The sequence below is a fragment of the Nyctibius grandis genome, chromosome 6 (genome assembly GCF_013368605.1).
Source record: "Nyctibius grandis isolate bNycGra1 chromosome 6, bNycGra1.pri, whole genome shotgun sequence".
Taxonomy (NCBI): domain Eukaryota; kingdom Metazoa; phylum Chordata; class Aves; order Nyctibiiformes; family Nyctibiidae; genus Nyctibius; species Nyctibius grandis.
In genome coordinates this window covers 68197528-68224678 of record NC_090663.1, presented here as the reverse complement: position 1 = coordinate 68224678, position 27151 = coordinate 68197528, and the positions used below count along the sequence as shown (strand labels likewise).

The 27151-nt window shown below is 37.6% G+C and overlaps 1 protein-coding gene across 5 annotated transcripts in view; it reads right to left on the bottom strand.

Moving 5' to 3' along the window:
- The window catches only part of MAPK10 (mitogen-activated protein kinase 10), an 82383-nt gene extending 55695 nt beyond the window's left edge, over positions 1 to 26688 (bottom strand). For 2 of the 5 annotated variants that reach the window (XM_068402679.1, XM_068402680.1), the window contains exon 1: positions 15197 to 15318. In XM_068402679.1, coding sequence (XP_068258780.1) covers positions 15197 to 15318 — 122 coding nt within the window. Of the gene's footprint in view, positions 1 to 15196; positions 15423 to 26612 lie in introns of those variants that run through there. The other 3 variants (XM_068402675.1, XM_068402676.1, XM_068402677.1) reach the window with 3 other exon arrangements.
- Between the last annotated feature and the right edge of the window lie 463 nt (positions 26689 to 27151).

The following is a 27151-nucleotide window of genomic DNA, read 5'->3' as shown; positions in this document are numbered from 1 at the left end:
ACATACTGGAGCAATTCCACTAATGAGCCATGAAGATGATTAGGGACTACAACACCTGTCATACAAGGAGAGGCTGAGTGAGCTGGGGTTATTCAGCCTGGAGAATAGAAGGCTCAGGGGGCATCTTACCATTGTTCTTAAGTATCTTAAGTACCAAGCTGTGCGGTGTGGTCAACACGCTGGAGGGAAGGGATGCCATCCAGAGGGACCTTGACAGGCTTGAGAGCTGGGCCTGTGCAAACCACATGAAGTTCAACAAGGCCAAGTGCAAGGCCCTGCATGTGGGTCGGGGCAATCCCAAGCACAAATACAGGCTGGGTGGAGAACGGATTGAGAGCAGCCCTGAGGAGAAGGACTTGGGGGTGATGGCTGACGAGAAGCTCAACATGAGCCAGCAGTGTGTGCTTGCAGCCCAGAGGGCCAACCGCATCCTGGGCTGCATCAAAAGAAGCATGGCCAGCAGGTCGAGGGAGGTGATTCTGCCCCTCTGCTCCACCCTCATGAGACCCTGCGTTCAGCTCTGGGGCCCCCAACATAAGAAGGTCATGGAGCTGTTGGAGAGAGTCCAGAGGAGGGCCACGAAGATGATCAGAGGGCTGGAGCACCTCTCCTGTGAAGACAGGCTGAGAGAGTTGGGGCTGTTCAGCCTGGAGAAGAGAAGGCTCCGGGGAGACCTTATAGCAGCCTTCCATTACCTGAAGGGGGCCTACAGGAAAGCTGGAGAGGGCATTTTTACAAGGACAAGTAGTGACAGGACAAGGGGGAATGGTTTTAAACTGAAAGAGGGTAGATTTAGATTAGATATTAGGAAGAAATTCTTTACTGTGGGGGTGGTGAGACACTGGAACAGGTTGCTCAGAGAAGTTGTGGCTGCCCCCTCCCTGGCCGTGTTTAAGGCCAGGCTGGATGAGGCTTTGAGCAACCTGGTCTAGAGGAAAGATGTCCCTGGCTGTGGCAGGGGGGTTGGAACTAGATGATCTTTAAGGTCCCTTCCAACCCCAACCTGCTCTAGTTAACTTTGTTTTGAACAGGTGTGTTGGACTAGCCACTCTCCAACAACATCCGTTCTGTCATTTGGTAACAATTCTTTCTTCTCTTATTCATTAATAAGGCATATAACTTTTATGACCCAGCTAATATCATGCTAGGCACACGCATAAATAAAGACACTGCACTCACTAATTAAAGCATATATGAAGCAGCTGAGGTGATAAGGCTATCAAAGTTCCAGTCTGACTTGACTTCATTCTGGCCAGAGAATTTTATGCAACTAAACCTTATGTTAGGAGGAACACGATGTGTGTGATTTATAGCCTAACAGTACGTAGCAGAAAGCAAACCTCCTGTAGCAACTGTCAGAATCGTGTCTTTCATTCTCATTTAGTTCAGCCACAACAGGGCATCATAAATACCCCTTAATTCCATTAACAAAGTATTGAACAAATAAAATACAAAGCCAAAGGATTTAAAACCCACGATCTTTCAACAGTTAAATGTTTTGTCTCTATTGTTCATGGACATATATTGCAAATATACTTCAGCAGACAAATCTCTCAGCTAATCCATATTACTCAATCACCCAACTTCTTTTAAGAAGAAAAGCCTACACGAGACTCATCTGAGCTTTGTAAGAGTACTTTGAATTATTTTAATAATATTTTATTTTCTCATATTTTAATCTCATTAGTTATATGATAAAATTACTGACTAGGAGTTAGAAAACAGTAACACCAAAAGTTTGTCCGCGCAACCATTTTCTCGTTTCTGATCTCTGTTTACTTTGCTGAATTTTCTCTCTTCATCAAAGCAAGAGATAAAAAAGCATCAATCTAAAATCAGAAAACCAAAGGCTTCTTAAGCCTTTGGCTTTTGTGATCCATTTCCAGTGCTTTATACACCATGGAGGAAAATAAAACAACTAAAGTAATCCTTTGTACAGGGATATTTACTTTGAGATACAAGGGTCTTGACTGCAGTTCTATCATTGTCTTCTATCAAATGGAAGGTGTCCAACTACTTCAAGAAGTCAATATGTAAATTCATTGCATGGAGTAAATTAATAGCACTGATGTTTTTTTTCAATTCACCAGAGAGAAGCTTTTGTTTACAGACAGCCAACTATGCATTTTACTACAATGAAATTACAGATACCACACGTAGGTCCTCTCTCTGGTGCTTGCTACACAAAATCCTTACCTTGGAACACCAAGGTTAGTATTGATGATATATCAGCCTTCTTAAGACAAACTTCAATCACTGGCAGAAGGGTGGCTGTATAAACAGGTGACTCAAGGGAGCAGGAATAAGAGAGAGAGAGTAATGAGTGTCTGCGAACTGCTATGAAAAGGCTGAGCGTGAAAGTCAATTTCAAGCTCTCCAATAAGAGACTGGACTTGCATCTAAAAGCCTGTGCTTCTTTCTCCATAAACTCTATCATAACATCTCTTGCTCAGCTATGAATTTATTTTTTAATTTATACAGTTGCCCTATTTTTATAACACAGACAATAATTCACCCCAGTCTTGTAATAAAATGATAGTTTTACTGCAACTTGAGCTCAGAAAAATCCTCCAAGTTTACTACCATATCTCTGGCAGCTGTACAGACAGAAAATGCAGTAAATAAACTCTTTCCCTATAAATTCTGCTTACAGCTAGTTTGGCAAGGTAAATGTCAGTGTTAAAAATGCCTTTTTAAACTGTAAATAATTCAAAACAAACCTATTTAGCAGAGATAAAAAATTTTAGCCAGATGCAAATATAAATTCATGACTACCAAGAGATATATAATTACAGCTATTTAACAAGACTCTTTGCTGACTTCAGCAGGGGAAAAAAAAGGAAATAAATGAAACTCATTCTAGTCAGATTTACAGAAACCCAGATCATCATTTACCACTAACACTGTGTGCGAGTTCAGACTGTAATGATCAATGAGCTCTGTTATCATGCACTTGAAGAACCAGGCATTCATTTTTATACCTATTTCAAAAAGCAAAGAAAAGCATTCTAGTTTCATGTCCAAGTTTCTATTTCAATAGACATTTACCAAGTAAATAAGTAAAATTATTCTTCCCATATAGGAATAAATCTTTTAATCAACAATGAAACTTAACATTTATCACTTCCATTACATGCTACCCCAGAACAGACTGCCAAAACCACAGAAAACATTTTTCTTTTAAAATTGACTCTTCTAGATGGGTTCCTAGGATGACAAATGGCAATTTTTGATAGTCTTTAGTTTCAAGATTCTTCGGATGGGATGCACACATCCTTTTCAAGATGCTTACCCTTCCTCAAGTCACTGCTTCATTAAAGTACTATTATTAGCTCTCAGATGATGGAATGGAAGCCCAAAACAGGAAGGGAAGCTCCCAGCCTCCAGCCTCCCAGGGCAGGCTCCGAAATGGAGACTCTCAAAGTCTCTTCACTGAATGTTGTAGAAACCCAATTCCTCTTACCTATCACTACATACATATATATACATATATATATATGTATATCTATCTATATATATCTATATCTCGACAAATATAGCATTCAAATCTTTCTGAAAAGCTACTTAATATTACACCCACTTTCTAAAATTACAAACTTCTGTCATCTTTGCCTTCCTCCACAAAGCCTCCAGCTGCAACTCCATTTATTACAAACCACTGCTATTTATAACTGCATTACTTGATCCTTCTGAGTAAGGTAGTTTTGCCACTGACATTAGCATTTTGCCTTATTTCCTTCATCCCAGCACAGCAAGAGGGAAGAAAGCTGAAACTGATCTTGTTAAACAAAGCACTCATCTGTGTATTTGAAATACCCTGGTTATTTAGTGCTGAGATCTCCATCAGTGGTGAGAATTGGTAACCTTGAAAATCACGTTTAACAAGAACACTAATGATAGCTCATCCTCAAAAATCACCCCTGATCTATGGAGCAGAACACATTCTATATACACACACAGTTATACATTTAAATGTATGTACACATAAAAAAAAAAGCATAAACAGATGTATATATAAATCCTTTTCACAGTAATTTCTCTGAGTTCAAGCTCCCTGCCCTTGGTTCCAGGTAACTATCACTGTCTGCACAAGTCATTTTTAGGAACGACAAGAGCCAAGTATCTTTTTCCTGTATTATGCAAAATTTCTGTAAAAGTGGTTTATGAAACTTTAACCATAAAATATCTTAAGTGCTTTTCTTCTCCCTACTTAAGGTTCCATTTCAGGCAAGCACTCTAACAAAGAAGAGTGAAAAAGTTATTTTGCTTTAAGCAAATTTTGAAGTGTATTCTGGTAGGGTTTTTGTTTGTTTGTTTGCTTTTTATGTTGACCTCACTTATCAGTCCAAATTTTAAAATTAAATTAGACCTTCTCATTCTTTACCTTTTCTTTTTTTCTCCTTTTGACATGTAGCTTCTGAGTATCTAAAGGCAAACATGGATACATTTCTACTTACAAACAGTGCATATTCCTCTCTCTCAATAATTACTTTTACACAGAAAAAAAAAAAAAAAATCATTATTTTTAGAGTGAAAACTTCTCTCCAGAAAGTATCTTTAAAAATAGTGAATGTTTTCCATGAAAACGGTGTAAAAGAAAAGAATTCCATACGTGCGCCAACATACAGAAATAGTTTCCCCCCAACAGTACAAGTCAAAGGCCTCTGTAATGAACAAAAGCCTGTATGCTGAAAACCCAGAAAATAACCAATATGACCCTAATGAAGAGTCGCAGACCTGCTGTCAGGAATGGCTACTCTACACTCTGGATCAGGTCTATTTCTCCTCAGAATGCAGAGAAATTCAGTGGCCTCTGAGACAATATTCAGAGCTGATGCTTAAGGAGACCAATACGGTTTCATAATGGAGGACTGCTGCACTTCTCCTGCTACTGTATACAGTTCCAGCTATTTGTTTTGAGTCTCAATCAGCTCACAGCTTCTTGCAATCAGCTGGTAACAGCTGGATGAGGAAATACAATCAAGCTGCCTCCCCAACTGCAACACAAGTCATCATTTACTTTTTTACTATCACCATGGATGTTTCACAGAATAAATAAATCGGGCTCCAAGACCTTCTGTGAGCTTCCTCATCACAGCAGAGATTACTGATTGAGTTCAAAATGTTCTTTCCTGCACTGCATGGGGCAGCAAAGACTGCACGTGCTGAAGTGCAGCAGAGGAGTTAAACACGGGCATCCTACCACAGCAAATACCTTGCCAGCAAGGTGCTCCAGCTGGTGGCCTTTGGAGCCCCTTCACATGCCAAGATGACATGAAACCTCAGCGGCAAAGACAAAAAGAGAGGTCAAACTAAGCTGTCACCTCAGTGCATTTTAAGTGAGAGCAGGTCCCCTTTTTGGGCCTTTGGGAACACTGCAGCCAAAGCAACATAACTCAATGCCAAATATTCTACACGTGATCTCTTATCCTGTGTTGGAATGAAGTAATGTGAGAGAGGACAGAAGTGCTTGAATTATTTGGGATTATCATCCTAGTCCTTGAATGAAAGTTCAACATTGCTCTCAAGATCATATAGTGAATTCTGTAGCACTCAAACATCAAAGATGTACCATTAAAACAGGGTGATTTTAAGACGAAAGTTTAAAATGTGTGGCTCTACTTTACATTTCAGTGTTTAATCAGGCAAGACAGGTTTCTTTTCAAAGAAAACTAAGAATCAGGCCCACCATTCAGTGTGCACATGCTTTCATATATTTCATAAATTTATGGCAGGCAACATCCAGTTAAAAACAGAAAAGACATGTCTTGCTCGTTGCTTGCACAATACTCTTCATTTAGTGTACTGCACTAGAAAATGCTTGCTCTCAAACTTTGCTTGTAAGACTTATGGTTCTGATACTGAAATAAAGTCCTCTGAAAATGAAGAAGTTTCTTGTCCCATTCATATTATGGATTTTACATTTAGATATTAAGTATTTTAGAACAGAGAAGAGCATACATGGCACATTTTGACTAAAAAATGTCCACATTATAGTGTCACTAAAATTATTATTGTAGTATTTTAATACAGGTTTCTTCACTACAACATACTTGTTCTACTTCCCACCTTGCAAAATACAGCTCTCTAAAGACCCTGGTTAAATAGAAATATGTTTTAGTTGAGCTACATTTTTTCAGAAATCAGACCAAAGCTCTCTGGTTATCCATATACTAAACAAGAAAAAGCAATTTAAAGAACACATTTAAAACACACATTTCTCTCTGAAAATGTATGGAAATGACAAAAAAAAGAACCGCTCACATGTCCCGTCGTAACTGTGCTTATTGAAATGGGACTCAAACAGACAAATCTTTGCCACAGCTAGAAGAAACTACTTCAACAAGAATACTTCCCCAGTCAGATTTGTGACAGTGTACACCTAGATATTTATGATTTTAAAGAACTTGTTCAGAGTTCTAAATGCACTCATGCTTATTCTTAAAAAACCAAACACAAAGTCCAAATCTACAACTCATCCAGTCCCTTTACTGTCACCCATAGAGGATTAGAATAGTATCACTTTCATATCCATGACATCTGCAGTCCAATTTTGAATCCATATTATTCATTCTGTTTAAAGTACTACAGTCATTGCCTAAAACATCAAAGCCAAGCAGCCCTTTCCAGTAAAGATAAACTGGGAAGCACAGTGACTTTGTATTTCTAAGGGCAACTAGATTTGAAAACTTTGCTGTGAAATCTATTTTACAATTCAGTCATGCTGAGACAACTCTTATCTGCCAAACTTTCAGATGGGTTGTCTGAAGGAAGATGATCGAGCCATCATACATAAGACAATGTAAAAGAAGCTGCACAGAAAAAAAAAGGCTGGAACACTTATTTTTAGTAAACTTATTTACAATAAAAGTTTACTCAATGTGTCACTGGTGGCTTCAAATGTGCTATATCACAATTTCACCAATTATACTACTGGGTAAAATTGTAAAATAAAATAATTCACTATGTGGCAAAAGAAGCTACACACTTGGAAGACTGCTGGGAAAAAGAGGAATCACGAGCTGGACTCTATTAAGATAAAAGGAGGGTCTGCAGTAAAATATGCCCTCTTACTTGCTGACAAATTCTGTTACTAGGCTGAACCTGCTCTTCTTTTAAAACAATTACACATGTGAAAGTATCGAATTTGTTCATGTTAATAAAGTGCTCTTCCATCAAATCCGCTAGCAGTTTTTCAAGGTGACTATCCTCTTCAAGGTGACTATCCATCACCACAACAAACCAGAAGCCTGTGCATACAGAAGCTTCACACCTTGTACAGACCAAAATCTCTTGACTGAGCTGACAGTTCAGATGCACAAGGTTATGTCCTTTTGGCTCAAGTTGTACAAAAATACCTCTGTGACTCTCTCATTCACAACTTGAACCTCAATTTAGTTATCTTTCTAATTACATGAGTTGGTGATGCCCTAACAAGAACCATTTTGGAATCCTCTGACCAGTTCTGTATATTGATGCAAGATAAACTCTTTTCCCATAACCATTCTCACTTACAAAGATGGTGCAGGGATACGGTAGGAAAGGAAATGTGGAAACAGCTATACTGTTCACACATCGCCTGGCATGCCTCTCATAATGGGTGCCATTTCTGTTTGCTTGGTGACTAAAATATTCATGAGGATGATGAATCTGTATATACTCTGCTAATTCTAAATAATATATAATATAATATATAATATAATAAATACTTGGCTCTGAAAGTGACTTGGTTGTAGAACCCTTTTCTGAACAGAACTGTAAAAGCAGTACTTTCTGGTTCAGCATATTTCTTGTCACTAAGTCACTACGTAGTCTGCTAGCTGACAATAACTTTTGTTAACTGTCAGCCTAGGAAATTCAACCTGGTCAGTGAAAGAAGCCAAGTTTTTCTTCATTCTGCTTTAAAATGGCTCTAGGCCAAAATGCTTTCCCTTACATGTATGACACGTAAGGGATGACAATCTCATGGTTTCCAAAGTATGCTACACTACTCACTCTTCGCATGCTCAAGGATTTACCGAAGCCAGAGCAAGGTAAAAATCTGAAAAATGGGTCACAGCTGGGGATGCCTATCAATATTCAGTGGCAGAAAATGCATTGGCAAAGGAAGTTAAAGTGTGATTCGTAGTTAAACCATATCGAGTAAATGTTTGCCCAGCATTTGGAGAATGGGTATAAGACACTGAATCTGGCAAAGAAATCATGTGTTCAGTGCTCTGAACTGTCAGCAGGGTATATAAACTCTGGACAGTTTTCAAGTTGCATTAAGCATCAAAGCAGCAAAGCCAGAAAAAAGTCCCGTTTCCTCATTTAACAGCGATGTACAAGCAGGGAAATAGGGACACCAAAGCAGAGTCTGTGTACCTGGCAGAAGTTGAGTACCTAGTACATTCAAACTGTCAGTCACATGATAAATCTGTTATTTTTGGATCTACAAACTGAAGCAGAAAACAGCTATTATCTTCCAAAGCCACCTCACAGTCATAATTTAAAAGACTTGCTGGCTTGCCTGAAAAACAGAACAAAAGCTGTCAGTTCGGAGAAAAAGAAACATTATTTCACAATCCTTCTTGCTGCATTTCTCAACTGTTTAAAAATCAAAATTCAGCCAAGCACTAAAAATATATTGTCAGCAAGTCATCAACTGCAATGTGATAATCATGGAAGGAAAAAAAAGTCAACATAAAAATGTTAACCCTAAAAGGCTACTCAAATTCTATTTTCCCAAAACTAACCCTGCAATCTCTGCAAGGCTATTCAAAGCAGACAGAAACAAAAGATTGGAGATGCTGAAATATCACCTGGTGCTGTTCTGGGAAGGAAGAAAGCTGATGCTGTCACGTATGTCACCTTTACCCTTCCAGCCAAAGGGCTAGTCCACAGCCTACTCCTATGCTGACACTAACTCAACCAACCCACACTGCTCTCACTCACTCAGCACTCTCTTGTCCAGCTGGGGTAATTCTCTATCTACAGTCTCTCATGCTGAGGGACACCTCTGACACAGGTAAGATTCTAGCAGGTAAAATTGATTGTAAGGATACAAAATGTTTTACCTGCTGTATAACAAGCCCAAATGCCTTTGTTCAACAGGAACAAAATTAAAAATTAATTAGGTTTTCAGATTGCCCTGTTACACCAGAAATTTCAACATGTAGATGCTCTGACACAATTTTAAAACAAGATTTTTGTTTGAATTAGAAACTCTACCCTCTCACGGTGAATTAGCAACCCCAGAGTTACAAAATTTATTTCCAGTTTGTAAATGGGCACCAACCAATTTTGGATGAAAAAGTGTAACAACATGAATCCAGAAAAGAATAAAAGCAAAAAAAAAAACACCAAAAACCTCCTCGATGTCCTGTTTGCCACTTGCTTTCACTCCTGCCTCTGAGCCTTCCTCCTTTCTGCTTCCCTTCCTAACTGCCTCTCTCTTTTATCACCAACTCTTGCCCATTCTGGTGAGTTTTCCCCACTCATCTCATGCCAGACATGTCTCACATTGGTCACAAACTTCACCCAGGTTTCATACACAATCTCTTGTTTCATATTGTCTTTCAATTTTTCACAGCTTCTGTTATATTCCAATTTTTTTGGCTGTCACTGTTTTTTTATGGTTGATTGTCTAAGGGATATGGCCAGGTCTTGGGATAAGGGATAACTTTTTGCTTTCTGTAAAACACTGTGAAAATCTGTAGACCACATTAATATCAGAGAATAAATATCAGCAATACATGCTGACAAGGAAAATAGAATTATCCGAGCTGCACTTCCTTCCAGACTGGCTCTAGTTTTTCCTATTTTTAGTTTCATTGCTCCTTTGTTTTGATACCTGCCCTTTTATTTGTATTCTCTGTCCTATAGCTCTACCTCTCTAATTTCAGAGGGTCACAGCTATTCTATCACAAGAGAAACCCCTTGTCCCTAAGAGGGAGCAGAAATGTTTAGTACAATTGCTCTCATTTTAAACATATGGTAATCAGTGATGATGATGCAACAGTCTTCATTTCAGTGGTGACAAGATTTCAAGAGAATGAAATAAAAGGGTAAGTCTGAACTCAGCTAAGGAATGGCTGCAATGCACTGACAGTAGTTAATTCCTTTACTAGACAGAAGAAGTTGTAAGAATCAAAGAAACATGGAATAGAAGCTGCTTATTCTTAAAGACAAATTTAAGGTATCTCATTTTTCAAACTTGTTATGCATAGTTTGACATATGGCAGCTGTTCCCCATGATCCTAAAGGCAGCTTCCTCCACATTCAAGCTAAGTTCTTTGTTGAGTCATTAGCAAGAGCACTGCAAGACATTGCCTCCTCCTCTCACCCCATATCCAAGCAAACTGTCTCTGAGTACGTGTTATTATGCAAATTCTAATAACATCACCTTAAGAAAAACAAATCTGACCAACTTCGATAAGCACCTTCACTCAATGTTCTGGAGCCCAAATCCACAGAGATATTCAGCCTTTGCTGTTCCCACTGGAAGTCTCTCAGAACCTTAAAATTCACATGCAGGTGATCCAGATGCCAAATACAATTGGGAAATTTGCTATCTTTCTGAAGAATTGAGGCTTATATCAGAACAACAAACCAGAATGTGCTGTTCTAGATGTACATCAGATGGTGATCAATGGCTAACTGAATACACACAATTAAATTTTTGGCATTTCAGAGCAACGACATGCTGGAAAATCCAAAGAATACTACAATGTGAAGGCAAATTGGCAGTTGGAGAAAAATTCTGCAATGTACAAATGAATGAGTGTGGCTTGAAGCTTGCTGTGAGTTTACTTACCATATTTCAACATTTAAGAACTTCCCAAAGTGAAAAAAAAATTCTGGCAATAGTTTAAACCACTTGCTCTCAGAAGGGAAAAAAAAAAAAAAAAAAAAAAAAAAAAATCGCATCAGGTGTTGCCATTGTATGAGATATTAGCACTGGGAAACATCAGAGAATTTGCTTAAATTGACATGCTTATTTCACTAACAGTACAGTAATAGTTCACAGTACAAACTGACAGCTATTTTCTACATTACTCTTGCACAAAACACTTGTAAAACTCTCTAAAGCTTGTCTTCAAAAACCTCCTCAGGAGCGGAGCATCAAAGCACATCAGCAAAGCACACAACAGCATGAGAAAGAGAACACAAACTGAACTAATGGATACAATTTGGAGAATCTTTAACAGAAGAGGGTAAATCTGCAGTGCCAGCCGACAGAATGTTAAGCACAAAAAGTCCGCGAGATGTGACTGTGTAACTGAAATGTAAGTTACTGAACTCACGACATACGCTTGGTACTGATTCATAGGAGAGACTGGGACTGACAAAATAACACTGCCACTTCCTTCAGGGCCACTGAAATTCTAGGCATATCTGGGTACATGCTTCACTTCATTTTTCCTCTGAATGACATGCATTCTTTGTTCTCCTCTTCCGAGGAAAACGCAGAATCATAGAATCGTTTTGGTTGGAAAGGACCTTTAAGATCATCAAGTCCAACCATTAACCTAACACTACGAAGTCCACCGCTAGATCATGTCCCCAAGCACCATGTCAGCACGTCTTTTAAATACCTCCAAGGATGGTGACTCAACCACTTCCTATAGTGTTCAAAGGCCAGAGGAGGAATGCAACAGATATTGTCCACTACAAGATGTCCAGTATGAAGGTTTTTTTTGTTGCTGTTCTCTCTTGACTTGAAGATCAACTCGTGTGGTTAAAAGCCTGCATAGTTTTTACAACTACAGCTTCGTCTAATAAACTATGAACTCTGTTTCAGCTCTGTCCCATTGTCATCATGCCTAGAACAACATGAAAATTTTATGCAAACGCATCCTATATAGTCTTCCTCACAGATGTCACTGTGACGTACAGTGAGCAAACAGCCTACACATGCATTAAGAGTAGTTTTTGCAGACTGAAGAGGAACCTCCCTGCTGAAGAGATTCCAAGCAGCTAGCTTTCTTCCTGCTGGCACACAAATCCCATTGAAAGCTCCCACAATTAATTTCCGAAGATACCAAATGCACTATGTCTACAGCCAATACCACTTTCTCACTGAGTTTATAATAATTTCACATGGGCACAATGACAATTATAACTAACATTCACACCATATGGCTTTCTCTTTTTCACATAATTTAATAAATTATCATTCCCTGAAGACCTTAATATCTTTACTTTAATGCTTCCATATCAAGAAAATGATTTTGTCTTTGATGTAATTTTCAGAATAATCAAGTGAAATCAAGTCCCAACTTCTTTCATAACCACATCACCTGCTTCCTGTGCTTGCTTCTGTTCCATGACATGATTTTCCACTGAAATTCTCCTGCTTATATTGACATCTATTGATAGAATTGTATCAGAAATATTTCAGTACTCTCTGGCTTTGCCTAGGAACCCTGCAATACCAGCTTCCAGAGCAGCCTGAAAAACATTATGTCTCTCCTTCATCTCCCTCTGCCTCTACAATTACCTCTTGGGCTGCAGACAGCTTGCCTATCCAAGTATATCTGGCAAGGTGCTAAGGCAGCCAAGCATGCTGGGCACGTGGGGCCCGACATCCAAGATGGAAGCTGTTGCTAGCAAGTGGAGTTCGGTGCTGAAGCTAGTGCTGAGGCAATCCTTGGCATGGAGTGTCTTGCACCTGATCGGTTCTGAGAGATGTGATGTCAAATTATTGAAAAATCTATAACTAAATAGGCCCCTTTTTCTCAAGATGTGTGAGTTACAGTTGTGTGGTCAAGTACTAGACAAAGCAGAAGAGTCATGAGCAGCTCAGCTCTGCCAGTGTGGCAAAGACAGCATGGACTCCACTTGCCAAGCTGCAAAAGTTTAGACTAGTCATGAAGCAGCATTGCAACTGCTGGCAGCAGCTCAGTCCTGAAAGGGTAGTTAGCATTTACCAATAATACTCTACCTTTGTCCCTCCATAAAACCAGATGTGGCTATGCACTAAAGCTGTCTCAAGTAGCTGGGTAGCCCATCACTTCAGCCAGACAACAGGTGGTGTTCTTTTACCTACAATTATCCCGAAAGAAAATCCAGAAATAGTGCATGCTATGAGAAGTCTGAGCCTAAACTCCTCTGAGCTATCCTACCTGTGTCTGCTCTTGGTAGAGGGAGCAATCAGAAATCACCCATTCAGCTCCTACGCTTCTGCTAATTCTGGCACTAAGAGACAGAATTGCATCCCAGATCTCTTACGCTTTTCAAACAAGCCATTAAGTATAACCAGAGCCACTGGATCTAAAAGAAACTATGACCTAGGTTTTTCCCACAGTTTTCATAAACACAATCTTCATGGCTCTTCTTTGCAAAAGAACAAGATGAGCAGGACAGAATACCTCCCCCACCAGAGCACCAGCAGCACTTGCACAAATAGGCAGTTTCTCAGTATATTTTTCCCCTTAAATTAATCTGCTTTTTCTAGATGTAACCCTATATCCATCAAAATACCTACAGTTTCTAAATAGTGTAAGTTTCTACAGTAGAAACTTACACTATTTAAGTTTATAAAGTTATTATTACTATAGACTTATTGTTTTTACACAAGTAGAAACTTACACAACTGAAGTTTTTTTTATCATGTATTATCTCCCCTTAGTTGAACTATATATATTTAACTCAATTTTTTCATTAATTTATCACTTTACCAGTGATTCTTCATGCTTTGCTCATAGTTCGTTAATGTATTTCTGGTAAATTATGGCTCATGACTAGTAGATTACAACGTAACACATACTAAGCAAAAATGCTCATTATCTTCCCCATATATCATGTAATATTTCTACATCTGTATCATCAAACCGTAAAAGGACTTTTATGGCCTCTGCATGCTGCTCAGCCATTTCAGGGGATTTGTGTTAACTTTCTCTTGAACTTACTTGTTTTCTCATTTGATTTTCTTTCCTAAGGCAGTCTTATTTTTTGCATGCCAACTTTTAGTACGAAAGACAAATTCACAGAATGTTACTGATTTTATTTAGCTTAACTTCCGTGTTTTTTTGCTGCTCATACTTGATCATTACAGCAATTCAGTTGCAGAGAGGTTCAACAAAATCTGATTTTCCTCTAAAACGAATAGAGGATAGTAAGTAGGAAAAAAAATCATCTGTTGCTATATACGGAAGTGGAAAAATAGTGCAAAATGAACACTAATAGTACTCAACACAATGTATATTTCTTTCCCAAAGCTGTTTTTAAACTAACCTTTAGCCCTTTTGTGTTTAAGTTATGAAATAAAGTGCTTGATCATTTAGATCAATCTTTGGACTTGCGTGGTCTCAAAGCATACTAAACACTGGAAGTGACAGTCAGACCTAAGGATATGTTGCTAATTGTTGTTACACTCTCAATTAAAGTGCCAATGCCAATGGTCCATGGAAGCCCACTTGCCGTACATTAAAGGAACCTGTTGCTTTACCATTGCCTCCAACTGTAAGGTACCACACACTACACCAAAGTCAGAAAAGAGCAGTGATAAAGATGACAGATGGAATTAGACTTAATCTCTGATCAAGCTATAGATAAACGATTGTGTTAGTTACCCTAATGCCTCGTAATTAAACAGGTAACAAATGCCTGCAGAGACATTTAAATACAAGCATCTCTAAAAACGCAGAGGCAAAAGCCAACCAGGACATCAAAACTTTTGAACATCATAATTTCGAATTCCATAAGACTTTTGTATTATTTAGGAGAGATAATCTGTGTCTTTTGTTGGCATTGTTCACATAATTGCAATGTCTCTTTTAAGAAATAAAGGAAACATTAGCAGTTACCTTGATTCGATAGCCTCCATTCTGATACTTGAGAATGCCATGGGATGTGACAAGTTTCTATATTGCTCTCAGTGACTTTTACTGCACAAAGACTAAAATTACAGGGTTTACTTGGGATGTTATTCGCACTGCCTCTGGAAATAGTGCCATTAGTTGTCATTATGACAAGATCTTTCTCCTGCTTTCTTGCTAGTTACATTTTGCCATGTGGAGAAACAAACCTAGTGCTATCATTCTTCACTAGCAGGAGAATTTATTAGCGAACCACTAGGCTCCTTCTGCCTCAGGATGTCTGTTGCCTGACCGTTATTTTTGCAATTTTAGTCAATGTCTGTGGCTAGCAAACTGTGAAGAAATGCAAAAGGCAAATCCTATTTAAAAGCGTAAGAGAAACTGCTGATACTTACCAAACTATTCCCTGAGCCCCAGAGCCAATAGGTTTCAAGTTCTGGTAGCGTTTGAGAACTGTGAAGGTCGAGTCACCTACTTCCACACTGTAGAACTGGTTGTCAACTTTGCTTTTGCTCATGTTGTAATGTTTGGCAATATACGACACATCCACTTGTTTTCCAAATCCCTGTTGTACAGAAGAAGGGAAGAGGGGAGGGAGTGGAAAAAACACAGAAACCAAGGCTGGTAAAACATCAGAATACTGATAAAACACAGTCAGCCTAATTTTCCAATATAAATTCTTGCCATTGTCATAGATCTACATGAATCCTCAAATGCTCTCAAAGACTGTATCAAACCCTCTTTCACCCAGGAAGTAACCATAAAAAGCCACTGATTAAAGAAAGCTGACGTTTGAACATGGTTACTGTCAACTACTGGTCTCTGCTTGCCGTTACTGCTGCTTTCTGACTACTGGCTTATGTCTTCATGCTGATTTTGCCCTCATTTGTATTGCAATAAATATTTTTAAATGAGAAGACTCACAGAAGTGGAAGTGGGACAAGAGACACAGGAATTAGGCTCTTCATCATTGGTCAGATAGAGCAAGTAAGTCTATTCACATGAGCACTAAAACTTTCCCTGAGCATATGATAAAGGCCTTGAGAACCTTTCATCAGGAGTTGCAAAAGAAACGGAGCAGTTTATAAGACTAACTATGACCTGACATGGCTCAGTATCATGGAGAGTATTCAGTAGCTCAGGAGATCTTCCCAGGTTCTGGGTTCCTAAGAACAGAAGACTTGTCTCGTGACCTGACAAACGCATTAGTCCTAAGCAAAGGCTAAATTTTCAAGACGCAAAGACAAGCTACTGTAAACTTTTTTTTTGCTTGCACTGAAGCTAGCACTGCAGAGCTGTAACCTCACCCAAATTTGTAGAATTACGATACAGAAAGTTACATTATAACCATTTTATGACTACTAGTGAGCTCAGTTCCCTGAAGACTACAGAGAAAAGTATATAATAATTTGAGATAAAAATCAGAATTAAGTGTTTGTAATTTAGGATTCTTTATTACATGATGCTGAGCACAGGATGCAAAAGTTCAACATATTACAACAGATCTGTCCTCAAGTAGTTGATAATTCACTTATGGAACTCAAGACTTTTAATAAGGATAAGCAAAACCCAAATGTGCCTCTCTACCTGTGCATTTATTTTCAATGCTCGCAAACACAGCTTCTAAATTTTCTTATTTATTTGCTCTATTATAAATTGCTTTCTCAAAAAACCCTGAATAATCAACCATGTTATGTGACTATGGACTACTAAGTTGAATTTTAATGGAGGAGGGAAAAATGTAAAGTCAATTTGGAGAATATTATTTTTTTCAATTTAAAAGGACATCATTTCATTGTTCCACAAAGCTGGCCATTAAAAACAGATAACTGACCTTGCTGAGAACTTGGATTCTCAGGTTTGCCTTAGGATGATTAATATTCTTTTTTTGTCCGTTATCTCACTGGAAGGCCTATTGCCACTGGACAGCATTGGTTAATCCTAACCACCTCATTTAGAGACTTTAAAACATTTTAATAAATGTAGCTGTTCATTCAAACAGAAAATCTCATTTCAGAGAAGTAATTAGAAACATTACATTTACTTGTTAATCAGACACAGAGCAAGCCTCTTTTTTTTTCCAAATGCATAAAGTGAGAGATTTATGGACACTGACAGTGTTAAATTCAAGCTTACAGAGAGTGAAATGACTCTGAAAGAGGTTTGAATTTTTTCTCATCTGAAGAAAGACAGACTGCATCTGATTCACACTGTGTAGCCTTAGTCTTAAAACTCCTTCCATTACGTGAAGAGAGATGCATAAATTTGGTTAGGTCAGCTATTCATAACAGACCTGGAATTGAGAGGCTTTATTTTAATAATATGCTCCTGATAGACAGGAAATAATCACAGCTCCCTCTGGCTAGACAATCACGTTTGCAGTTTGTTTTTTTCTGATGTCATTATCAGAACAATGCAGACAACATTCAGCATTAACACCCGTTACTCCGAAACCAATGTTATACGAAGCGTCAGCACAAAAATTGCATTCCTTAGTGAGCCTGACTTGTAGCCAGCTCCTCTGGAAGTACAGATACAGCGACTTTTTTAAACAAGCCAGATGACCATGTTAAGGCTTGAGTGAGCCAGGCCTGCCATAACTTGTTTGCATCCTCACGCCTGAGCTACCCAACAGTTCACCAGGTGGTATTGAGCTACATGGGAAAAGATACTTTGTCACTCTATATATTTAGAATCCTCTGCACATCAAAATTACTTACTTTTAAGTTAGACTGACCCTGTGAACTGCTGGCCTCAGGAATCCCATGCTGCTTACAGTGGGATTTCTGAACTACTGCAGTTCCAGCAGGTGGTTATTTTAAATTCAGGAATGTCTTAAAAATCAATTAAAACAGCTCAGAAGAACCACTCTGTAGTACCTCAGTTATATGGATAATTAATATATGCAATCGCTTCAGTCATTTCGACAGCAATTAAAGTGATGTTGATCAATGAGGTGCAGAAGACCACAACCTGTAAGACCTGGTTAGAATACACAAGTGTCCTGACAAGCAGCTCTCCTCTACATAACACAGACCGTTCCTCCGACAATCCGTTCCTAACTGTGTGTGAGTAGGAAAGGTAAAGATTGTTTTATTTTTCCATGGATTTTTTTTTTCTTTTTAGATTAATATTTTTCTCAAAGTCTGTCTACTTAAAAATCTGAGAACCATAAGGAGCTTTGACAGAAAATATCAACACCAAGAATTACATATAAAATTCAAGACAGGCTGATTTAGTTTGGAGTTCACTCCAAGCAGAATGCCTTCTCTGAGTGATAAACACTTCAGCTTTGTGGACAGGCCAAGCAATCTGCAGGTCATCTACTAATTTGCCTCCTTCCTTTAAACACACACTGCTAAAAATATACAAAAAACCCTACTCTTTATATTTTACTGATTTTTACCAAAGCCTAAATAAGCAAAATTAAAACACAGTAAGCCTCATGCTTAAGCCCGAAGTACTGCTTACTTTTATAAGAACCAGGAGATAAATGATATAACTGTCCTTGTCATGATCATAATTTAAATCAAATCCCTAAATCAATGAATTAACGGTGTTATTGGATTAATCACATTTGTTCAGATCCCCAAACCAAGATGACACGTAATCAAATTATGAACCATCTCCAAGTTGATACAACAGCCACTTCCTAAATGAGGACAAGGAAATGGCAGTTTTGTTTCACTCTAAAATTAGCTAAAAAAGCTTTTCCCATTAGCAAGGAAATTCATACTCTTAATAGGGCACGTCAATATTAGTTTTAGTTTCAAAGTCTGATTAAAAGGTTCTTCTCAAAGTCTTCAAAATCCACATTTCTGATCTTAAGGAAACCTACACACCACGTTTTGGTCTCATTCTGTTACATTCTCAGCGCTCACTGAAACCCCTTCCAGAAGCCTTGGCATTGGTATAGCAGTTAATAACCCCCTTCCCCACCTCCCATCTATACCATGTAAGCTACTTCAGATTCAGGTTTTACTGCACAATGCTTACAAGTTCTGTACTGGCAGCCTAAGTTAAAGCTTTGATTATCTAACAGCAGAAAGGAAAACAGGGCTAGAAGTTTCCAGTATACACCCTTCTGTATACACCCTAAAGAAAAAACTTCTTTCAAATTTGATTACGAAACTAGGAATTAGCACTTCATTAAGAATTAGCTGGGGAAAGGGATGGTGTACATACACATGGCAATTAGGTTTACTTTTTAGGATATCATAGTAAAGATGCAGAGGTTGCATATAGAAAAGTGAATTTCACTGAGTTAATAAATTTTCACGTGAACTTCAAATGAACTTGGGCAAGCTACAATACTGGGGCTCCAAAGTAATAGTAAACATTGTAGGTGTGAAACAAAAGCAAATTTCTCCATCCTTTCAGCTTTGAACAAAACACATCTAGTTTCTCAGACCCCTGTGTAACATGAAAGATTACTCCTCAGCAACAAAGTATGCATTGGAATGCCATTTTTTCTTGGTTTCCATAAATATTTGGACAGTGGAATTACATTGTTTCAACACTGACTAGAACTTAGCTTTAACTTCACATGTACAAGAATGCATGCACCATTATTTTCTCTTTCCAGTATCTAGTTGAAAACTTCTAACACACACCTAATGCCATTCACTTTCCTCCATACTGAGAAATTTAAAAGTAAGAGAAGTAAAAGTTTTTCAGACCTGAAAACACAGCTATCCTTGTTCGGTCACTTAAACACATAGCCATATCTGCAATGATGTTTGCTTTATATCCCAACAATTGGGGAGCAGGAAAGAAAATGAACTGTCAAGACTCAATCATCTGAGATGAAGGAAGAAGATACTTTCAGCATTACTAAATGCTTAGAGAACATATGTTTTGCTTTCAAAGAACAATTATTTTAAAATTTGTTTAAACTAAACTAACTTACTGCCTCACACACAGCTACAAGTTGTATTCTTGTTTTTTGTTTCATAGCATAGAGAGCAAAAGAGAGGATTAAAAAGCACAACAGAAACAAAATTATGTCATTTTTTTCTATTATGAGGTGAATTGTTTCCTGGTATCCCATTTTATTTGTCCATTTTTACCCCATAAAAGAACAATATTTATTATATTTCACTGACAGACCTTTGTTTCTGAACACCATTCCTCCTATGATTGATGAGCTTAAAATATCACAATTTCTTACAGCTCAGAATTTCATACATCTTAGCTTTTATAAATACAAACCATCCTAATGGCAGTTTAAGCTGAATTGCTCTTCTTTGCATTTCCAAGACAATGAGTGCTGTCACAGAGCCTGTTAGCAGGCATCAGCTGAGGGGAAACTTTACCTCAGTATTAATATCCTTCCCTGTCTGCACACAGAAATACCTACAGGAACACATCAACTTGTAAGGGTGCTACGATTCAAGGCTACTGAAAACAACTGACTCCACATGTGTGAATGCAGACGAGGAAAAGAATTAGAAGGAAGACTGGCACAGCATCCAAAGACGAGCAGGATGCAAAAGAGAAAATATTCTAACCTAGAAATCACAATGGCTCCCCAGGGGTCCCCACTGACTCCATCCCATCTCAGACAGAGACTGCACGTTTCAGAGATGGATGCCTTTGATTCCCTCAGGATCTGAAAGGATAATATCTTAAAACTACAATTTGACCTGAAAAGCCAGATGCTGAGATTATACAAATTGAAGTTCTGAAGCACGGTAAAATCCTCAGAGTCTTCTTGCCAGCTCCAAAAATGCACATACATGCAAGCCCTGCTCAGCTGTGCATCTGTTAAGTCAACAACACTATTAATTTAATGGCTATCCTCCCATTTGTACAGCTGTAATTTTCTCAGAAGATTCAAGTGCCAGAATTCTGGGATAAACAGACATTTACTGAACCCTCTGCTTTGGATTTAATGGTCACAGGTTTTGCTTTGTAAATTTGGATGGACACTGGAGCCATCTATTGAGAAATATGAAGTATCTTTGCATAGAAAGGCCTCCTAAGTTATTTTTCATTGTGTATTCTGTATATGCCACATTTATGGCAGAAATATTATCTATTTTTCTCACCATAAAGCCATACTTTTCAGTTATTCTGGTGCTCTCTAAACTCAAAAGTCCACAGACAGTGATCAAGTCTCCTACAAAAAAATAGGTTTTCATCTTGTGTGTGTTTGGGTGTAATATTATAGATTTTTACCATATCAGCCACATCACACCACAGTCCTCATTCTTCTGTCTCATTCCCATCCTGCAAGGACTGTAATAGTCACCCAGTCTTCCTGATTTTAGTGTGTTTTGAGTGGTTTTTTTTCACAGGTTAATTCTCTGCCTTCTTTTAATCTCTCTCCAGAAGTCTTGTCTTAGCCCCCAGACACAATCTACCCTCCTTTATGAAGTCAGCCTTTCAGGTAGCCAACTGACCCTTCCAAACGATTCAACCTTGATAGATTAATCATTGATCTTTTTACTATATTTACTTTGTTCACTCTATTTTAAAACAGATCTTATTAGATGGAGTACAATATTCATAAGTGCTGGCTGAGGTTTCTTTTGTTTCTTTTTTTTTTTAAACACACTGTCCTTGTTTAACCTCTTCTTACTGAGATACCAAATACCCAGCAGCTTCAGAACCGGCTCTTATCTAGTTCTGATTAAACAAGAAGCACCAGGACTGCCTTCTGTTTCCTTTTCATCGGTATCTACTCAAAACACAAAGCAAAGCACTATTTACATATTCTTCCCTTGTCCTCCACATGTTCACTGAGCTTTAACTATTAATTGCTTCTTTCTTACAGGCACAAAATTTTTGTAGTTCATTTGTAACTGTGGTATCACATCTTGCTCAGAAGTCACTGTGACCCAAAGGTGTCTGCTTCATCCCAGGCCAGACCTCTAAGAGATGAGCAATATGTGAGTATCTGCACAGCAAAACAACTAGTTCAAAATGATTCCTCATTCCTCTGATGCCTAAGAATTCAACACTGACACAGAGGTAACATCCAATCCTGGTCATCGTACCGAAGAAGGTAAGGATGAGAAGACTGATCAAGAAACACTGAGATAAAAGATTCCTTGAGAGTGAGCTTTCTTTATGGACAGGAACTTAATCAGTGATCCAAATGGAAAATTGTAGCCAAAAATACAAGAAAGAAAGATGTAAGAGTACGTGAGAAAGCTCTGGTAAAGATGTTTGGAAACATGTTATTCAGGCACAGCTCCAGAGATTGGAAGCTAGCAAAGACACGCTGTAGAACTGTGTCCAAAACAGAGGAAAGCGATGGCAGCAGCCACATCTAACTTGCAGGAGAAATGAGAAGAAGGGACGCACTGCCGTTTATATTAATCAGTTTCTTCTGAGGCCCTAGATTTGAAAAAGAAGCAATAACATGGTAAGAAGCAAGATACAATTAAGATTAGGAAAGAAAAATAGGATCACTAAAAGTTGGCCAAAACATTGCAATACTAAGAAATGAAAAGTACATTCCATCTATCAACAGTAGTGAAGGGAACATAGAAGCACAGTATGCCAAGAGCATGGAGAGCAAAGATAGGATTAACAGCTCCTCTTTGTTTATTGCATATATTGATAACACAGTATATTTCAAACGCCTTACACTTCTCAGGAAACTGGAATGACACTGAAATACTGGGTATTATTTACGAAGCTTTCTTCTAGTATGCAAGCAGAGCAGTGAGAAGACTGACTACACAAAATGCTATGCCTCAATGCACATCATGGCTTCTTTTAAAAAGAAGGGTAAAGAAGAGGCACGTAACAACAGTACAGGTGAAATATTAAAAAAATTAAATTTCCCAATACAATTATATAATTACAGTATTCGCTGTGAAGACAATAGCTAATGAAAGGATTCTCCCTTTTATAAGTAAAGACTATAAAGAGCCGAATAATTTAAGCACAGCTTTTGTTAAAAATAGACAGCTCTTGATACTATAAAGTATCATTTTAGTCCCAGAAATCTTAAGATCTAGATCACTGCTTGTTGATGGCTTATGAATACCAATTAATCTCCCATTGGATAGAAGGCATAATTATAGGACATTCTGCATCAAGACAGTTCCTTTAATGGTCAAAGTAGTAACTCCATCCAATCTGATTAAAGCATTAGTTGTAATTAAAGTGGTTTATCAAAGTTAGGATAAAATTAGAAAACAGACCAGATGAATCAACCAATCAACGGAGAGCTATGGAATTAATAAAGCTGGTCTCTGTATGTAAAATGAAAAGTTTTCTAAAATCACGTGATTTTTAAACAGTCATTGATGTAATACTGCATCTAGGAAGTGTATACACATTTAGTTCAAGACAGGTAAGCACAACTGTGAAAATAAAGCAAGTTCGCAGAATACAGGGGAAAAAAAAGATGCCTAGAGAGAAATTAAAACTTTTAAAATCTTTTTGTTTTGTGTTTTTTTAAAAAGCACAAATTGAGTAGAAGTTAGCAAAAATACCCTCGACATGCAAACCAAAATTTCATTCTCAAGTTTTCTTTTGGTGACATCAGGACAGTATGCAAATTTCAGCATGCAAAACCGCTGACATACTCTATTGGGAACACGAAATTGTTTAAACTGGGCAATAAAAACTGGTCGTGATGCCGTACCAAAGAATCAGCATGTGAATTTACATTTCTGATTCACATTAAACATTTTCTTAACGTGCATGGCCAGGTCCCCAATATTTCATCTCAGTAATCCCATGTCCTGCTTTTCTGTTAAAGAAAATAATTGTTGCAGCACTATGGAAATACTGTGACATGCAAGTTCTAATAATAAACAGGTGTTTTTCAAAGACAAGAAAATCTTTTTTTTTGTCTACTGCTTCAAGTAAAAAAAAAAATAGAATTATATTCTAAATATAGATATCCTATGCAGCTACAATTTAGAAAACTTGAGAATTCTGACAGGCTATACACATCTTGATGTTGATAAAAAAAATAATCGAAAAACTAAAAACTAAATGAAGGCAAACATGGATGACACAATCAGTATCCTTTAGACATTGTTAGCTATTATTCAGTACTTAAACTTTAACGTCCTGTTCTACTGAGAATATACTACTCTGCGTTACGCTGTACTTCAATAAGAATGTGTAAGCTCCTACAGATAAATCTTGAACTATACCACACTGACTTTTCCTGATATCTGTTGCATGCTTACATAGTAGAAATAATTTTTGCATTTGTTGAACCACACGAAAAAATTACTGCGTTGAATTATGTTCACCGGAAACTACATTTTTTTGTGGTCTCCTGTTTAGATACTGCTGGGATCCTTGTCAGTTGTAGACACCTCAAGACCTGAGTCGCAGTATCTACCTCTTGCTTATGACAACCATTCTGCTGTCACATCGTCATCTTTTGTTAACAGTACTTCCTGAACCTCTTAGATTTACTGATTCAGCAGATAGAAGTTCCCCAAAGGTACAAATGAACTTTACACTTAGAGCAGAAGAATTACTAGTAAATCACAGGGCATTTGATTTCCACATTAGCATTATGAATAAGCATTAAATAATCATCGAATAAACAATATTACTACCTGGAGATTGTTGAATAGTCTCTAAATAAAGATCTGGATGTTTGGACCAAGTATTACCAGGATACAGACATAACCCACATCCCGCCCTATGCAATACAGATGAACAGCACCCCATGACAGCTAAGGTCTTAATGCAACAAAATACTTAATTTAGAGACTGTTCTTGTACTTAATTCTATGTGCTTAACTGTTATTTGGATGAGGGCCTGTCTTTACGGAGAGAATAAATTAACACGAAGCCTGAACCAGTTTTTATCCTCAGGAGAATAAATCTGAACATCTGAAGACCTTGAAAAAGGTATTTGTGTGATAAGTGCTTGAAGGATAGAATCCCGTTTCCTGCAATGTCAGGATAGTATCTCCTGTATGCATTCATTGGATGACTCCTCTCTGGGTACCTGCTGTAGGCATTAAACATGAATCAGTTTCATTCAGTGACAAAAATTAATCCAAAATGCTGTTGATTTCATCATATATACTTTAACAAAAACACTGTAAATACATTTGGTTCTGTATGTGCCTCTGAACACCTTTTATTAATTTAGGGTAACAGCAAAGGAATCATTACAGTGGCATGTTTCCTCTACATCAAGAACCCAGAGTGCAGTGACAGAAAGCATTGACTATACATGGTCACGCACTGATTGACGCCAAGACTAAAGGAGCGCTGAACATAAAAGGAAGTGATTAAGAGTACCCTTCCTCTGCACGTGTGAAATAGAAATGTTTCTGTACAGCTCTGCTTTGGTCTAACTAAAAGGCAGAGGAAAGCTGGCAAGCAGAGCTACGCAAAAAAATAGTATTCTGCACAGTGAAAGTAATTTTTAATCAGTAACGTCTTTTTCATACAACCTGAGGAAAATCCCTTTTTTTTTTCAATTTTTGCAAAGTGTTTTGATTATTTTTTTTTTTTTTTGGCAAGTGAACTCTGTCAAAAAATTACAAAAATACTATGTTTGACAAAATCTTTTCTTCTCTCAAAAACAGCGGAAGAATTAAGCCAGTCAGATGAACATATACACATGAAGAACAGGAGATAAAAAAGGACAAAGACAGTTAAACAGATTCTCAAACTGAATAGCCAAGATTCACCCTTGGCTGAAAAAACCTGATGGTTTACTAAGTGCAGAGCCAACCTTCTCAGCAGAAGAAATATTTAGTACTCCTGAGTTAAAAAACATAAACCAAACCTCCGAACACTTGCCACTGTTTTGTGTTAAATGCTTACATACAAGTAATAGCCCTTTCTTTTCTAGAATTGCCGTTTCACTTACTTGGACCCAATAAGTAATATAGAGAGGAAAAAAACCCCAGTGTTCACCAGAATTCCAATTCTAAGAATGCAGCATTGTTCTCACCCCTCAAAAAATGAAGAATGTCCCTAATGTCTCTCCAGCTAGTTAGATTACTGGTGTCCCATCTCACCAAAAAAACTATAGATAGAATTCAAACACAAAACACTGTTCACAAGTGAGCAAAAAAGTCATCATTCCTTTATGATGGAAAAACATGCACACACATTTGTGACTCATATATATATATATATGTTTAACTAACTTAATCTAACCAAGAGAACAAAAAACTGGACAAATCAATATGCCTTTTTCTTCATATCACAAAGTTAGTTTCAGCCTTGTAGACTTCCAAGCATTATGACCAAACAATTTCAAGGGTAATATAGAAATACAAAATTGGCTATAGTGCAGTCTCATGACTCCAGAACCTGCACAGCACATGGTGTTCAACTGGAGACAAGACAAACCCCACAATTTTAATTACCCTCCCTTCACTTCTAGTAAAGGTAGACTGAGGGACAGAAAATTGTAGTCACAGGCTACAATGTAAAAGGCTCTGTCTCAACCAAAACAAAGGCTAAGAAAAAATAGTTCTAATTTGCATATTTCTGTGAAAGCATCTGTTTACGTAAAGTTATGTTGTTTGATTCATAATTAAGTTTATTGTAAGTACACAAACATATTTTCTGTTTGCAAACTCTATTATTTTTACCTAAAAAAAATCTCAGAACTTCAACTGACATTCTAGCAAAACAAAATTAAAAATCATTAAAAGCAAACGACAAAATAAACTTCAAAATAAACAAAGAAGTAATTTTTGTGATGCATTCTTCTATTTTTGATGTTTACTCTCATTCTTATAACAAGTTACTCGTAGTAAGCTGCTGAAATTCACTGCTGAAATTTTCTTTTATTATGGCATGAACTGCAAAAATGAAGTATATACTGTACCTTGTTCTACCTGTAAGGAACACACACCTGACAAAAGGCAATCTTCACATCCAGAGTAGGTTCACCACAATGATACAAGAAATGGCGGCTCATAAATACCTGCAATTAAAGAAAATATAAATAAAAATCTTGTATGTCTGCTGATGTGTAAGTACAATGCAGCTCTATTTACATTTGGATCAACCTGAGTTGCCACCCAGCTTGTGAACAATAGAAATCAGTCAGAACATTGAACTGTAAGTAGGCTCTAAATTCTTTCTGATGCTCCTCAAGGTTATGGCCTCAAATATGACTTGGTTACAACTGCAAAATTTTACAGTAACTGATGCCATTACCTCCAAGTTTATCGTGTCACTTGTATATTCCTACATCAACAAAAATAAACACCAGGTCAATAATGTTCTAAACAATGTGGGAATGGGAAACAGTTATTATTATGGGAAGGATAAAACCAAGTCCTAAGTTGACAATTATTAGGGAAGTTATAGAAATGGAAAGACTAATTATGTCACCATACAAATTCATGGCATAACCACTTTATGAATATTACATATAGTTCTGG